Consider the following 16,834-nt stretch of genomic DNA (forward strand, 5'->3'; position numbering starts at 1 on the left):
GCCGCCCGTGCGTCTTTGACTCCCACAGCAACAACGGACGTGGATGGGGCGGGCGTGGGGGTGCGTCCCTCTACACATTCGACTCCCTGGAGCACCTGTGCAAGTACTATGCACGAAAGCACGGGAAGGCGGAAGTCTTCAACGTTGCTGGGCTCGAAGTAGAGAACCTCGAGCCCCACAAGTTATGCCGGTGATCAGGTAAACACGAAGATTGCATTTATTGTTAAGTCGCATCTGTTGAATACGTGGGGAAACAATAGACAATGAGCATTGCTAAATTATTAGTGTTGATAATAATTTCACTTGGATTTTAATTACTACTGATTTACAAAATTGTAAATAATAAATAATTTAGGTTCGTAGTTTTCCTGAAAATTAGAGACAATATTATTAGTTATGGTGTCTTTACCTGCAGCATACTTTGTCATATTAGGTGAGCAGAAACATATTGGGCGAGGCATGAGCTAACCTAATATGACGCCGTTTAGTGCAACTAAAGACTCCATAACGAATTTATCATGCCGAAAAGTTTACGCTATCTGGTATGTTTAATGCACATGGCATGTCAAAATGAAAACTTGCCACTTACAACCGGTATGAATGACAGGACCAGTAACACACATCCAGGCATAATAAATGTAGTTCTCAATGTGTCCATGTTGTATTTATATATATGGTCTCTGAAAAGAGTATTTTGTGATAATTTCTTAAAATAAGTTAAAAAACAACACGTCCTATTATATAGTTACACTTTTAGAATGATATAAATGTGACACCACAGTGACCACTAAGTGTACAGCAGACAGGTGTCAGACTTGCATCAGTCAGTAAATGTCATATATTTTACGAGCGCTTAATTTATTTTATCATCGGACTTTATATTAAGAGTAAGTTCCCTTGAAAGGGAAGTTATTGCGAATGAAATTGGAGAGACTGTTTATCAAAAGTTACGATTAGTTGGTCCTTTATGTAATTATGTCAAAAGAAAATGTATTGTGTTATAACTAGTAAGCCCCGAAGAACATTTCTTTAATGAAAAGTGAAGTGGTTATTTTCAAATATGAACGAATGCCTCTTCATGTAAATAATGTCTCCCGTAGGCGGAAGCACGTGGTGACGATCAAAACATTGCAAACACACGTGTTGACGTTTCAATTTTATCAGACTATTTGGGATTATATCTTCGTTTGAAACAAACAACAGTGAAATGAGGTGATACTATATTGTGTGTGTCAATCAAATATACTTGTTTGAGTATCAATTTCCAGGAAGCTTGCTCCAAGTAACACTGATAAGTTACTAAAATATAAAATTAAAAGCATACAGCTATATAAGGGGCATAACTTCAATAAAACGTGTATTCGTTTCTTGTCAGTTTCAAATGGAGGTAGGGGTAATTCCACTTTAAAATATTCCAGAAACTGTAATAAAAAAGTTAACGTGTACACTTACAAGTAGCTGTGACATAACGTAACGAGTCCTGTATTCGATCAAGCGGTGAAATACGTGCTTTGAGTTGTCTAAGTAAACAGTCGACAGGGGTTGCGATCACAAGATTTATCGATATTGCCATAATATAGAGTCATACTATACTACTCAATAAACGATAAGGACCACCTTATTCATTCATATTGGGGCGGTCGGGTAGCCTAGCTATAGTGGGTAAAGCATTCACCCTGGTTCGATTCCCGACATGGGTACAATGTGTGAAGCCCATTTCTGGTTTCCCCAGCCGTATTATTGCTGGAATATTGCTAAAAGCGGCGTAAAAACATACTCACTCACTCACTATTTCTTCATGTTACTGTGGTTAATATGTCATATGACATACCAAATTAACTAAAGTATATGAACATGATGAAAGAATCAGTTGTTCATTAACGTTTTTTGAGTAGTATATCAATGTTACCTACATGTTTGTATCAACAAGTAATTTATTGTGTTACAGCACTGGCATGGGAAATGGGGAGGTAACTCCCCATACAGAGGAGGAGGAGGTGGGGAAGCGCGTGCTGGCCCAGTTCAAGAGCGAGACGGGAGAGGTGGCAGGAAATCCGTTTGACTTGCCGGTTGATATCACCGTTGACAAGCTCAAACTAGTATGCAGTGCCATCCTCCAGAAAGTGAGTGCCATATTTCATCCATTTGAAGTAAGAGTACACAGCTCACACTAAGTTTTGTTGCAGGTGACAAAATCTCAACATAAACCAACAGCTGATCTCGTGAAATACCTGCTAAATCGTGATACAAGTTCATTGCTTACTAACGGTTTTAACTCAAATTGGCAATTATGCTGATAAATCTCTGAATTAATTATGAATAATAAAATTGGTTCATTACTGATGTAACCTTGGTAGCTAATGGTACATCATTTTTTTTTTGCAGGATGAAAGCACGCCATATTCATTCTTTGTCAATGAGACAGAGATTCAGGAAAGCCTTGAGAAAACCCTACAGAAGGTCGAAGTGACCTCTTCAGAACAAGTGCTTGATATTGTGTATCAGCCCCAAGCTGTATTCCGAGTGCGAGCTGTCACGCGCTGCACCAGCACAATAGAGGGCCATGCAGATGCTGTGATAGCAGTAGCCTTTAGTCCAGACGGAAGGTGTGTATCTATATATGAGTCACAGATTTGGTTCGAAATATCATCCAAATACATAAGTCGTCATTTTTGCTGTTCAATTGTAGCTTATATATCTGCCAGTTGTTCAGTTATTAACTCAATATCCTCACTGAGTCACAATGGTCACTTAGACTGACTCCTCCATAACTGCTAGGTCTGTAAGCTTGTGACCTTTTACTCTTCATTGAGCTGTAGAGGCAGGGGTCACACAGTTGTCCATTTATTTCAGGCACCTTGCAAGTGGATCTGGTGACACTACAGTCCGGTTTTGGGACGTCAGTACAGAGACTCCCCAGTTCACATGTAAAGGTAGGTAGAGTTTAGGACTGTCAGAGACTCCCCAGTTTACTTGTATAGGTGGGTAGAGTGTAGGACTGTCAGAGACTCCTCAGTTTACTTGTATAGGTAGGTAGAGTGTAGGACTGTCAGAGACTCCCCAGTTTACTTGTATAGGTGGGTAGAGTGTAGGACTGTCAGAGACTCCTCAGTTTACTTGTATAGGTAGGTAGAGTGTAGGACTGTCAGAGACTCCTCAGTTTACTTGTATAGGTGGGTAGAGTGTTAGTCTCCCAGAGACTCCCCAGTTTACTTGTACAGGTAGGTAGAGTGTAGGTCTCCCAGAGACTCCCCAGTTTACTTGTATAGGTGGGTAGAGTGTAGGTCTGTCAGAGACTCTCCAGTTTACTTGTAAAGGTAGGTAGAGTGTAGGACTGTCAGAGACTCCCAGGTTTACTTGTACAGGTGGGTAGAATGTAGGTCTGTCAGAGATTCCCCAGTTTACTTGTACAGGTGGGTAGAGTGTAGGTCTGTCAGAGACTCCCCAGTTTACTTGTATAGGTGGGTAGAGTGTAGGTCTGTCAGAGACTCCCCAGTTTACTTGTATAGGTGGGTAGAGTGTAGGTCTGTCAGAGACTCTCCAGTTTACTTGTACAGGTGGGTAGAGTGTAGGTCTGTCGGAGACTCTCCAGTTTACTTGTACAGGTGGGTAGAGTGTAGGTCTGTCAGAGACTCTCCAGTTTACTTGTACAGGTGGGTAGAGTGTAGGTCTGTCGGAGACTCCCCAATTTACTTGTATAGGTGGGTAGAGTGTAGGTCTGTCAGAGACTCCCCAGTTTACTTGTATAGGTGGGTAGAGTGTAGTACTGTCAGAGACTCCCCAGTTTACTTGTATAGGTGGGTAGAGTGTAGGACTGTCAGAGACTCCCAGGTTTACTTGTACAGGTGGGTAGAATGTAGGTCTGTCAGAGATTCCCCAGTTTACTTGTACAGGTGGGTAGAGTGTAGGTCTGTCAGAGACTCCCCAGTTTACTTGTATAGGTGGGTAGAGTGTAGGTCTGTCAGAGACTCCCCAGTTTACTTGTATAGGTGGGTAGAGTGTAGGTCTGTCAGAGACTCTCCAGTTTACTTGTACAGGTGGGTAGAGTGTAGGTCTGTCGGAGACTCTCCAGTTTACTTGTACAGGTGGGTAGAGTGTAGGTCTGTCAGAGACTCTCCAGTTTACTTGTACAGGTGGGTAGAGTGTAGGTCTGTCGGAGACTCCCCAATTTACTTGTATAGGTGGGTAGAGTGTAGGTCTGTCAGAGACTCCCCAGTTTACTTGTATAGGTGGGTAGAGTGTAGTACTGTCAGAGACTCCCCAGTTTACTTGTATAGGTGGGTAGAGTGTAGATCTGTCAGAGACTCCCAGGTTTACTTGTACAGGTGGGTAGAGTGTAGGTCTGTCAGAGACACCCCAGTTTACTTGTATAGGTGGGTAGAGTATAGGTCTGTCAGAGACTCCCCAGTTTACTTGTATAGGTGGGTAGAGTGTAGGTCTGTCAGAGACTCTCCAGTTTACTTGTATAGGTGGGTAGAGTATAGGTCTGTCAGAGACTCCCCAGTTTACTTGTATAGGTGGGTAGAGTGTAGGTCTGTCAGAGACTCTCCAGTCCAATTGTTAAGAAAGCTAGCAGTGGAGGACTGTTGGAGATTATTTATTTGAGTGTTTACTCACAAGTCATTCACATTCGGTACTGGTATTGATAGAATCTTTGGGTAGTTAGCAGATGTTTCCTCCCATAGGTCCAGTCTTTTGGGTATTTTTACTAATGAGTTGACACATTTTTAAATAATTTTACTTCAAATGTTGTTTCTAGTCATTATCATCCAAGACTGGTTCCCACAGGAGATATCGCTTGGGTGAAATCAAGCGATATCTACACTGTAGATGTCGCTGCATTGAAATTGCATCACAATGCTTTGCAGACCATTGTGACGTCATTGGTTACCACAATGTCACAATCAAATGACATCACTAATGGCTCTGCTACTGAAGCTGTTAGCAGTACTTTTTACACTTAAGACACTGATTATTCCTGTCTACAAACTGAAAAAGTTGGAAGAATGATGTTGGATGATAAATAAAATCTCACCCTTGACTCTTTTGACATCAAATATATCAACACTCGTTGATAAAAGTGGAAAAAACCCTCGGCAAGCCTCGGAGTTTTCCCACTTTTGTCAACTCGTGTTGATATATTTGATATCAAAAGACACAAGGGTGAGATTCTCTATCTAGTAATTCATATGTGTTGGAATGTTGACGCAAGGGTGTAACATGTCACATAAACAGCAATATACATGTCTTAGGCCACACCTTTTTAATTTTTCTTTTCACTGCCTGTCGCCCCTACTGAAAAGCAGCTGGAAAAGAAATGAATTAAACCTAAAAATGTTTGTTTTTATTTTTATCTCCCGCTAATAATATTGTCCCATTTATACAATATAAAAATGTTGTATATAAATTCCATGTCAAGATTACTATCAGTGATTCAAGAAGCCAGCTGTGTTTGAAAAGAATGCATTGGGAAATTGTGCAGAGTTGTAATAATGTTAGGCTATTAAATACATTCATGTGTATTTGTATGCAAACAAGTCAAAAGTAATTGGGTATAGTGTAGTAACTGGCTGCCTGCCTAGGCCTGCCGACTTCGTGTGTCTGGTAATTTTGTGACAGTCATGATGCATGAAGTTTTTCTCCACCTGCCTGACTGTCTGGGAGATAATTTTAAGACTACTTACATATTCCGTCACGATATGGCTGAAATACTGCCCATGTGACATTAAATTTTAACTCACGTATTCAGTTTTATTATGACTTCTTGTAAATTCTCAAGTAATTGTTTGTGTTAATTGAACAGAAGCAAGACAAGATCTGTCTCTTAATTTTCGTGATTTTTCAATATTTATATTGTCTGAATGTGGGTAGGTAACTTGGAAGATGGGTAGGCAACATTTATAGGTCACCTGCCTGACTGTCTTGTTGGGTTTTAAAGTTGTTTCAAACACTGATTGGGTAATGGTGATATATTTTGTGTATGTTACACAAATACACAGCCTGCCTGGCGCTCTGCCTCTTGCCAATACAATTTTCAATTAGCACTGACTCTGCTTTTTGCCAGGTCACAGACACTGGATTCTTTGTATAGCCTGGTCTCCGGATGGGAACAAGTTGGCTTCAGGATGCAAGAATAGTCAGGTATTAGCACATCCCCCACTTCTATCCTCTTCCCTCCCATGTTGCAAGGGTTGTGCAGAGTTGTGTCCCTTAGAGGAGCCAGAGACCTCTGATCATGGGTTTAAATCCCAGGTTGGCTCTGCTTGTGTTCAAAGGTTTGACAGCACCAAAGCTGCACCTGTGGGTTTTTCCTCCCACATTGAGCTCACATGCAGGGATATCACTGAAATCCATGTTTACTTTTCAACCTAAGGCATATATCTTCACATGATGTGTAAATCTGTGCCTGTTCTAATTTTGCAAGCTTTGCTAATATTGTATCGCCATGAGCATTTAACCTTGTTGACAGGGAGGTTAGACAATGAGATTCAAGTAGTTCAGACACCCCTACTGACAATCAATTACGTGGATCTATGCTCATGATGTCAATCACTTGATTGTCTGGTCCAGACTCGATTATTTTACAGACCGCCATCATATAGCTGGAATATTGCTGAGTGCGGCGTTAAACAACAAACAAACAAACAAACACTGCTAACCAAGTCAACATGATGAATTTTTATTATGTATTTTAATCTGAGAAACAGTTAATTCGGTAATTACAATGTATCAGTTTCACACAGGGAACAATAGCTAAACCTTGCATGTACGTATCTAGATCTGCTCTGAGGCTGACATTCGTTCCCAAGTCGGAAGCAAGTGACTGTCAAAGTCCTGATCTGGAACCGACAAATTGCCAAGCTATGTTACATTAGTACTAACTAATGAGGTGCTAATGTCCTCTACAGAGGTGACTTGCCTCTCTCTGACAACAGGACCAATAAACAAGAAGGGGCTTTAATGTTCAGTTTTTCATTTAATATTCAAATACCCCTGAATTCAAGGTAATAAGGACTTTTAAGAAAGTCACGATTTCAAACCAAATTACGTTTTCTTTCCTTTTTCTGCCAAGGGCACTTGGTTTATCAATACCTGCCTCCATTGATAATTGACACCAAGTAGAGCGTAGTACCCTTGAATATGTGATTGGAATCTGGCATGGATGAATAGACTTACTAAGGATTCATCTTTGCTTGTTTAGAAACGTTTGTATGCATATATTTTTACAGTTGGTACAGAATTTGATGGGGTGTCAGAGTCCATCAATATTTTTTCAAGGTTACTATCTTTTTCGTGTATTTAATGCCGTCACACGATGGTTGCGGAAGATGGTGTTTCTCATGCTTGTTTCCTTTGTTCAGATTTGTGTGTGGGATCCCAACACAGGGAACCAGATTGGCCGAACACTGACCGGACACAAGCAGTGGATCACATGGTTGTCATGGAAACCACTTCATCTGTGAGTAAGCCCGACATTGTCATGTGTGTTTCATGGCACATGGCATATGCAAATATTTAGCTATTTTTCAGTGCCAAATTTTAGAACATGGAGAATCTTGTGTTTAATCTTACTGTGTTCGAACAGAAATATATTTGATGAATACCCATCAATTTGTTTCCCTTCTGTGTTTTTTGTTTGGTTGGTCTTGTGAAGTGCATACGGTCATCATTATACATTGTTATACCTCTTTTTAAGATCTGTTAATCTGTACCACATGGTGAGACCTTTGAACATCCGGGTAGAATAGGTCTTCAGCAACCCATGTTTGCTGTAAAAGGCGACTATGCTTGTCGTAAGAGGCGACTAACGGGATCGGGTGGTCAGACTCACTGACTTCATTGATGCATGTCATCGATCTGAATGGCATGGATCGATTCTCATGATGTCAATCACTGGATTGTCTGATCCAGACTCGATTATTTACAGACCACTGAGTGCGGCGTCAAACAACAAACTCACTCATTCACCCACTCACCTTACGAACCAATACATTTCAATGTAGAAGCCCAAATCATGTCACTGACACTGACCTTGAATAATGACTCGTCAGATGATTAGTCTGGACCTGCCACGTGATAAATGTTTATGCTTGTCTGCTAAAAAACAAGATGGCATATGGTACAGTAAAGTATGGTTTCAACAAACTCAAAGGGACCACTTATTTTAGTTCGTAATAACCATAGTTCATAAGCATATAAGCATATAAGCATATATACAGCAAATGGCCTGGACTAAGAAATAAGTTCGTCATATCGGTCAGTTTGTTTTTAGGGTGTTCATTATAAACGTAGTTTACTGTAGTAACATTTTACTATGAAATAGAGGAAACTAGTAATCTTCAATGTGAAATTAAGTACAACAAAAGGAATGATTACTCTTGACAAGGTCAATATGGAAAACAAGGCCCCGAGGACCGGTGCCTGATGTGGTCTGAATGGAGGCCTCGTTCGGCCAGACCACCTCGTGTTGGATCCTTGTTTGCGTATATTGACCTTGCCAAGGATAAGTATTTGTATAGTATGAGGTTGCAAATTATGTTTGATATGGGCTCTTGTATGACATCTAATGCAGCATGTTTGTGTGTAAACAGAATATTGCTCGGAAGATACACCTGCAGATGATCCCTTTGTAAATCAGTTGTATGTCTCGGTGGTCTAGTGGTAGAGCCTACGCCTGGAGAGCGGAAGGTCCAGTTATACCAAAGGCTGATTTTATAGTGCTAGCCCACTTAGATACCATGCCGCAGTTTAACATGATTACCCCACTCAGACCCAGTTTATTGACTCGGACCAGTCCTTGTTTTAGCCCCTTAATGCCGCGCGCCAGACAGAGTAACAAGTACCATCGTTTAACGTCTTTTGGCACGACACGGCCTGGGATCAAACTCCCGACCTTCCGTTCTTCAGGTGGACACTCCAACACTAGACCACAGAGGTGGTCTAGCACAATCATCTTAAGAAAGGGCTTGAACATATCTTTTGTTTTCTGTTACAGAGATCCAGAATGTCGCTATTTGGCTAGTTCGTCCAAGGTAAGTCAAGGTCAAGGTTATATCAGATTTAGAATAGAAGCAGCAGAGCTGAACATGTTTGTGTCATCTTATGAAAAAAAAAGCAAACAATAATTAGTATGATTCAAAAGATGAAATTTAGGAGTCCTGGCAAGTTTGAGTCGCGTTGTTCAAACGTCACTCTCTCTACTGGCTCAAATGTTATAAAGTTTTCACAGTCTACTAGTTCATGATAAAGCTAATCACTTTTAGACAATTTTTCGTTTTCAAAGTCTAGACATATTCTGTAAACATGTTCCAGACATTTGAGCATTGTCTCTAAAGGAAGACTTTAATGACTGATTTTATTCTCAGAAATATGTTTTATCAATGTAAGTAATATGTTTGAAAGTAATGAATTACAGTAGGTATATTGATGTTCTCCTGATGGTTTGTTTGTCTGCCAGGATGGCACGGTGAGGATCTGGGACACAGTGCTCGGCCACACCCACCTGACACTGTCCGGGCACCTGCAGTCTGTGTCATGTGTCAAGTGGGGGGGCACGGACCTTCTCTACACCGCGTCACAGGACCGCACAGTCAAGGTGTGGAGAGCCGCCGATGTGAGTCATTTTGTCTGTAGCACCATGTTCAATACTATTTCATGTGGTCATCATTACTAAGACATTTTAGTTTGCACTATTGCAGGTGTTCGAAAGTAACCTAAAAAAAAGTAGAAAAAGTTTTGAGTTTTGAGTTTTTGTTATTTTAGGGGTGATATATAACTGTTTTGACATGCACTTCGTAAATTTGTGGCTTCTGAAGCTAGAGTTGGCAGTTGTAACCCCAGTGCACTAACTGGTTGAGATTCTCTGTGGGTATTTACAAAGATGATGGAATCTGGTGAAGCTTGCATCAAGCCAACAGCTGCAAACACTAGACACAATTTCCTGCACAGTCAAACATTTTCTCTTATCGTTTCCTCTAGTTGCTGCTGCTGCTGTAGTAGATGTTGAAGAAGCAGTGGCAGTAGCAGTAGTAGTAGCAGTAGCAGTAGCAGTAGCAATGGGATTCAGGTGAAGGTGGTTAATTTCTGCCTGTTAAATATGGCCAGTTCTCAGAGTTGTCTCCCTTGGACTGTGATTTGTACAGAATGCTTGTGCAGGACATATTCATCATATGAGGGAAATGTTACATGTTTTGTACAAAGTCTGTTATGTGTGTTCTTGTATAGGATGTCCTCGTGGGTGTTGTATAGGATGTCCTCGTGGGTGTTGTATAGGATGTCCTCGTGGGTGTTGTATAGGATGTCCTCATGGGTGTTGTATAGGATGTCCTCGTGGGTGTTGTATAGGATGTCCTCGTGGGTGTTGTATAGGATGTCCTCGTAGGTGTTGTATAGGATGTCCTCGTGGGTGTTGTATAGGATGTCCTCGTGAGTGTTGTATAGGATGTCCTCGTGGGTGTTGTATAGGATGTCCTCGTGAGTGTTGTATAGGATGTCCTCGTGGGTGTTGTATAGGATGTCCTCGTGGATGTTGTACAGGATGTCCTCGTGAGTGTTGTATAGGATGTCCTCGTGGGTGTTGTATAAGATGTCCTCGTGGGTGTTGTATACGATGTCCCATGTTGCAGGGAGTGCTGTGTCGTACACTGCAAGGTCACAGTCACTGGGTGAACACAATGGCCTTGAGCACTGACTATGTCATCCGGACAGGAGCCTTCGACCCAAAAGATGCCAAACTGGTCCACAGAGACGTCACAGAATCAGGTAGGGGAAGCCATGTTATCAGAAGTTATCACCAGTTTGTTTCTCCACAGTACATGTGCACTAATCCATGCTTGCTGTAAAAGGTGACTATGCTTGTCGTAAGATCTTTGGCTTGTTTGAACCCTGGTCAGAGTCAGCAATGTGCATACAGTCTCCGGTGATGGCTGTTACAGGCCTGGCTTTTCCGTTTCCCCTGCCATCTACATCGACAGCAGCTGTGCCCCCGGCGCCCGGGACCTCCCACCCCCAGTCATTCTGGTCACCACACACTCATGAGTGGGAGATTGGGCCAGTTTTAGAAAAATTAATCATACTAGAGGAACATTCTGTTCTCCGTCAGGGATACCAGCTCCCATTGGCACTACATCCTCCTCTGATGTCCACTCTGATGGCAGATGCATATTCACCACACCAATATCACCAGTTGCGACACATCAACACCCTGCCGCGCAAGAGGCAATAGAGGTTGTGTGAGACCCAGTTCAGACCCTGGAATTTTAATCCCCCATGTTTCTGGTCCCCAAGAAGAGCGCCACCAAACTGCTCATGATCCACATCCTTTTCATTTTCAATCGGCGTTACCTGGAACGTCCTCCTTACTTCCGGATGATGACGTTTAGGCTGCTCAAGAATCAATGCCGGCGATTTCCCCGATCAGCCTTGTCATCCAGGATGTCTTCCCTCATGTGCCCATCCACCCCAACGACTGGCTGCTCCTCAGGTTCCTTTTCAATGGTACCCATTACCAGCAGGCGGTCGTCAACGCATCCAAACAGGGTTGGGGAGGTCACTCGGAGACACAGACAGTTGCAGGGCTGTGCTCCATTGTCACAGTAACAACAGCTCCTATCCTGGCTGTCTCTCACTGGCAGAGCACTCTCCCTCATGCCCAGTTGACCCAGGTGTCCCAGGACAACATCCCCGTGGTGTGGTGTCTGAGTAGTCAGGGTACTCTCCACTCTCCAGTCCCTGCTAAACCAGACCACCTGGTTCTTTCGACCTGGTGGACAGATTAGACCTGCAATTGATTGTTCAACACATCTCAGGCTGCCAGAATGTTCTGGCAGTCACTCTGTTGAGGCTGCACAAGGTGGCTCCCACCGAATGGCAGCTCCACCCAGAAGTCTTCACCAGGATCTGCTAAACGATCGAACTCCCCAAACATCAATATGTTATGTTCTCCACATCTCAGAACTGCCAGCTGTCGACTTACATTTCACCGGTGCCGGATCCGGCAACAGTGGCAGTCGAAGCCCTCAGTGTTCCCTGGGAAGGATTAAACACTTATGCTTTTCCGCCACCAGTTCTCCTCCCAAGGGTTCTTCCAAAGATCCAGGCCACACGGAACCTGACACTGATTTTGGTCGCACTTTGGTGGCTGGGCAGAAGTCGGTTTGTCGACCTCCGAAACCTTGCCCAACCTTCTGTTCCACCCACTCATTCGGTTGCCTCACTCGAACCCCGCACGGTTTCATCTGCACGCTTGGCACATCTGCAGAAAGGCCAAGGAGCCAAGGGCTATGAGGCTAGAGCGGCCAAGGCAATTGCTTCAGCCCACCATCCATCTACACGGGTACTGTATGATGATAAATGGTGCTCGTTCCAGGTATTCTGCTCACACAAACACCAGGATCTGATGACAGCGTCACCGCAGTTCCTGGCTGAGTTCCTTCTGTATTTGTGCAGCACATGTCGGTTGAAAGGCTCTCCACATACTTGGTCGTCATCAACTCTGTTCTTGCCATCCTGGATGATCGGAGAATGACGAAAATTCCCGACCACCAGGCCTTGCTACGCTCCTTATGCTTGAAGACCAGAAAGCCAAGTTTAGACCGCTGTGTGAGCTTTCATCATAAGGCTCTTCGGACGGCTCCCTTCCAACCACTCCACTTTTCTTCTTTTTACGATCTACGAAGACGACGTTTCTCCTTGCCTTCGCTGCTGCAGCTTGGGTCTGTGAGCTACACGCCCTTGACGTCTCCCGTGTTCACTTTGAACACGTTTGAATATTTGCTACTTCCACCAAGATCTGCACCCAAGGCCATGTAAAACATGTTGCCAGGAGGTTTCGAACTCACAATGACTGTAATGCAGACTGCCACATCTTGTCATCTGCAAATATTTATTATTTACGAACATCAAGACTAATATTTAGTCTGTTTGGGCAACCACAGCAATCTGTCATTGTTGAGGCTACTTAATGAACTGGTTTATTGCATGTCATTGTACCCCGATGTCATGGATTGGTGATCATAATATCAATGATTATTTGCTGGAATATTGCTGAGTGGAGCATAAAACAACAAACAAAAAACACACAGAACCTCATTGTATACACTACAGTACAAAAGTTTGTTATCATCTCCTGTGGTTAAAATGCAAATTGTCCATGTATATACCAATCCTTGAAAATCCGGGGTAGAATAGGTCTTCAGACGCCCACGCTTGCTGTAAAAGGCGACTATGCTTGTCGTAAGTGGCGACAAACGGGATCAAGTGGTCAGACTCGCTGACTTGGTTGATGCATGTCATCGATCCCAAATGTGTGGATCTATGCTCACGATATCAATAATATAGCTGGAATACTGCTGAGTACAGCGTTAAACAACAAACCAACCATGTGTATACCACAAACCACAATTTACAAGTGGCATCCGAACCAGCCTACTTCCATGCAATGAATTTTGTAACTTTTTTCGTGCTTGCAATTAGGCCATTCACAAACAGTTCCAGTGAACTTTTCAAGACTGACTTAAAAAATAGATGCTGTAACCGCATCAAAATTTGGCACTAGTCCTATAGTCCTTGCCAAACTGCCCAATATAAGGTATCAGAAGGAGTAGTAGAAATTTCCCCTTTTTAAAGGTTTTGCTATATGTTATCATTATAATGGCAAGTGGTCTAAAACTTTTAGTTTCTAACACTGCATAAATATATTTCCTGGAGTTACCTTCCCATCCTGATCGGTCTATATTCACTGCTATCTGAACAAACAAAATTGTAATGTGCCCCATTGCAGGGGATAATAATAACGCTTTTTTCTTGTTCTTTTTAACATGGATATTTGATTTATGAACAACTTTCATTGTGACCCTTATCTTGTACAAATCTACATGTACATGTACCTACATTTGTAGTTTGACAAACACCGCTGTGACAATGGTCTTATCAACGTTGAGATATGTACTTGGGTTAAAAACACATGGAGAGACATCGTAATCAGAGTGACCAACCCACACAGTTGATATCAAACATGAAGTGCATTACTCCCACCAAGCTGATAATTATGTACACGCTTGTGTAAGACACATACTTCAATTTCCATGTCATTTATGTCAAAGCCAAACAGTAACTATCACCCTCTCTGTGTGTAACATAATATTATGCTGAGTGTAGTTGTGATGTTACTATATAAACATGTTATATACACACTTTACAGGTCGTAATACCAGACAGACGGCCAATAAGATGTCTTGTATTAGTTGTAATTATTGTGTTATGTACATCAGTTGTCCTCAGTACATCCAAGAAGTTTCCTACACCGTGACATACTCCCTGTGAAGATCCAGGGTAGCATAGGTCTTCATCAACCGAGAGGCGACTGTGCTTGTCGTAAGAGGTGACTTATGGGATCTTGGGTGGTCAGGCACACTGACTTGGTTGATGCAGGTAATTTTATCCCAGTTGAGTAGATCGATGCTCATGATGTCAATCACAGGATTGTGTGGTCCAGACTCATTTATTTACAGACTGCCGTCATACAGTTTGAATATTGCTGAATGCAGTGTTAAACAACAACAAACAAACAAACAAACAAACAGTGATATCAAAGTTGATAGGTTAATTCAAAGTCATTCAAAGTCATTTGAAATATTTGTTCATCAGATAAGTAATCGTTTTGTTTTTCAATGGACACATCCGAGAACGTGTGGATGGTCAGCTAGCCTGTTAGTTGATTCATTATCTTGTCATGGTGAGACTTGGTTTGATGCCCAATAGGAGTACAATGTGAACTTGTAATGTGGTGCATGTATAATACCCCATCGCTATATTGCTGGAATATTTCCTTATGCAGTGTAGATACTAGGGCTGGGATTTTACACCAACTGTGCGATCCGATCCGATGTATCACGATACTTGGCTCACGATCCAATACGTATCACTATACTTGGCTCACGATCCGATACATATCACGATACTTGGCTCACGATCCGATACGTATCACGATACTTGGCTCACGATCCGATACATATCACGATACTTGGCTCACGATCCGATACGTATCATGATACTTGGCTCACAATCCGATACATATCACGATACTTGGCTCACGATCCAATACGTATCACGATACTTGGCTCACAATCCGATACATATCACGATACTTGGCTCACGATCCGAAACGTATCACGATACTTTGTTTACATCCGATACGTATCACAATACTTGGCTCACGATCCGATATGTATCACAATACTTGGCTTACGATCCGATACATATCACGATACTTGGCTTACATCCGATACATATCACGATACTTGGCTTACATCCGATACGTATCACAATACTTCGCTCACGATCCGATACATATCACGATACTTTGCTCATGATCGGATACGTATCACCATACTTTGCTCATGATCGGATACCTATCACGATACTTTGCTCATGATCGGATACGTATCAAGATACTTTGCTCATGAACCGATACATATCACGATACTTACGATTGCTCTAATCTGTGAACGTCAAAATACCTGGCACACTGATGATTTACAGTTGGCAGTTTCAAGTATGGAACAATGGATGAAAATACTTATGTTTTCATTACTAATTTTCACTACTAATTAGTGTTTATTGTGACAGTTATTAAAGCAAACACTGAAGTAAAGAATCAATATTTTTTACTAAGTGTTGGACTGTGATGAATACATGTATCGAGAAGTAAAAACTTGTGATCCCCCGATACACCGATATGCTGCTCATTGACTCAGAAAAAACCCAGTTTAATCAAAGAACAAGAATGTTTAGAATGTCCAGTTCAGTGTGGCAAAAACAAGCCAATATATAATATGTACAACCCTCAAGTGAAAATAACTGTACACTGATCAAAGTTAAATGTGTCTGTAAATCATTAGTGTTAGCTTATGATAATTAATGAACCATATTTGACTGTTCTGACGCTTGGTATTTACGTATAGTGTGAACAAAAAAGATTACATATAAAAAATTTCACAATCCAAACATATCTTGTTTTCCGTGTTGGAATAGTGAAGCCATTGAAGCTGTTTGTTGATTCAGTTGGGGGCACGGGTTGTCTAAGGCGCTGCAATTCGCTGTGCTGAGTTGAGAAACCTATGATTGTGGGTTCGAATCCCGGTGTTTCTATGTTTCTAGGTTTGTCAGCACCTTTCCCGTGCTCGTGGGTTTCACCGAAGTGGTAAAACTCGGAGACCTGCATCACTTCGGGCTTTCCTCCCACATTAAGCTGACACGCCGTGATATAACTGGAATACTGTTAAAAGCGGCGTTAAACCCAACACACTCACTCACTCACTCACTCACTCACTCACTCACTCACTCACTCTATTAAGCTTGAACATTGGGTTTCCATCCATGTTTAATTGAGTCAGAGGGGACACGGGTGGCCTAGTCGTCTAAGCTGCCACAATTTGCTCTGCTGAGTTGCGTCCCTTGGGAACGCCAAAAATCTATGATCGTGGTTTGGAATTTCGGTTTGCCCCAATTGTTTCTAGGTTTATCAGCACCATTCCCATACTCGTGGGTTCCACCAAAGTGGTAAACGTCTGAGACCTGCATCACCTCAGGCTTGCCTCCCACATTAAGCTGACACGCCGCGATATCACTGGCATACTGTGACAAGCACGTTAAACTCACACACTCGTTGTGTCGGAGCAAGTCCTCCAACCCGATGTGGTGCATGTGGCAATACGTCTTGGACTGAAACATGATATATATCGACTGGGGAAGTGTATTTCACGTTTTTGTGAATTACAGGGCTTGACATTTGGCGTTCATGTATATCCAACTGTGATGTCATATCTTTTGTGTC

The 16,834-nt window shown here is 42.2% G+C and overlaps 1 protein-coding gene and 1 pseudogene across 1 annotated transcript in view; both read left to right on the forward strand.

Annotated features, from left to right (window-relative positions):
- Positions 1 to 1,113: 1,113 nt before the first annotated feature.
- The window catches only part of LOC139456456 (notchless protein homolog 1-like), a 52,853-nt gene continuing 37,132 nt past the window's right edge, over positions 1,114 to 16,834 (forward strand). Inside the window, exons 1-9 of the mRNA XM_071238182.1 lie at positions 1,114 to 1,212; positions 1,949 to 2,123; positions 2,386 to 2,606; positions 2,854 to 2,933; positions 6,065 to 6,141; positions 7,362 to 7,459; positions 8,996 to 9,032; positions 9,458 to 9,613; positions 10,626 to 10,761. Coding sequence (XP_071094283.1) covers positions 1,208 to 1,212; positions 1,949 to 2,123; positions 2,386 to 2,606; positions 2,854 to 2,933; positions 6,065 to 6,141; positions 7,362 to 7,459; positions 8,996 to 9,032; positions 9,458 to 9,613; positions 10,626 to 10,761 — 985 coding nt within the window. The 5' untranslated portion in view covers positions 1,114 to 1,207. The remainder of the gene's footprint in view (positions 1,213 to 1,948; positions 2,124 to 2,385; positions 2,607 to 2,853; positions 2,934 to 6,064; positions 6,142 to 7,361; positions 7,460 to 8,995; positions 9,033 to 9,457; positions 9,614 to 10,625; positions 10,762 to 16,834) is intronic.
- Positions 11,866 to 12,767, forward strand: LOC139455979 (uncharacterized; annotated as a pseudogene).

Source organism: Haliotis cracherodii, unplaced genomic scaffold (assembly GCF_022045235.1).
Source record: "Haliotis cracherodii isolate W230 unplaced genomic scaffold, xgHalCrac1.p SCAF_11, whole genome shotgun sequence".
NCBI classification, from domain to species: Eukaryota; Metazoa; Mollusca; class Gastropoda; order Lepetellida; family Haliotidae; genus Haliotis; species Haliotis cracherodii.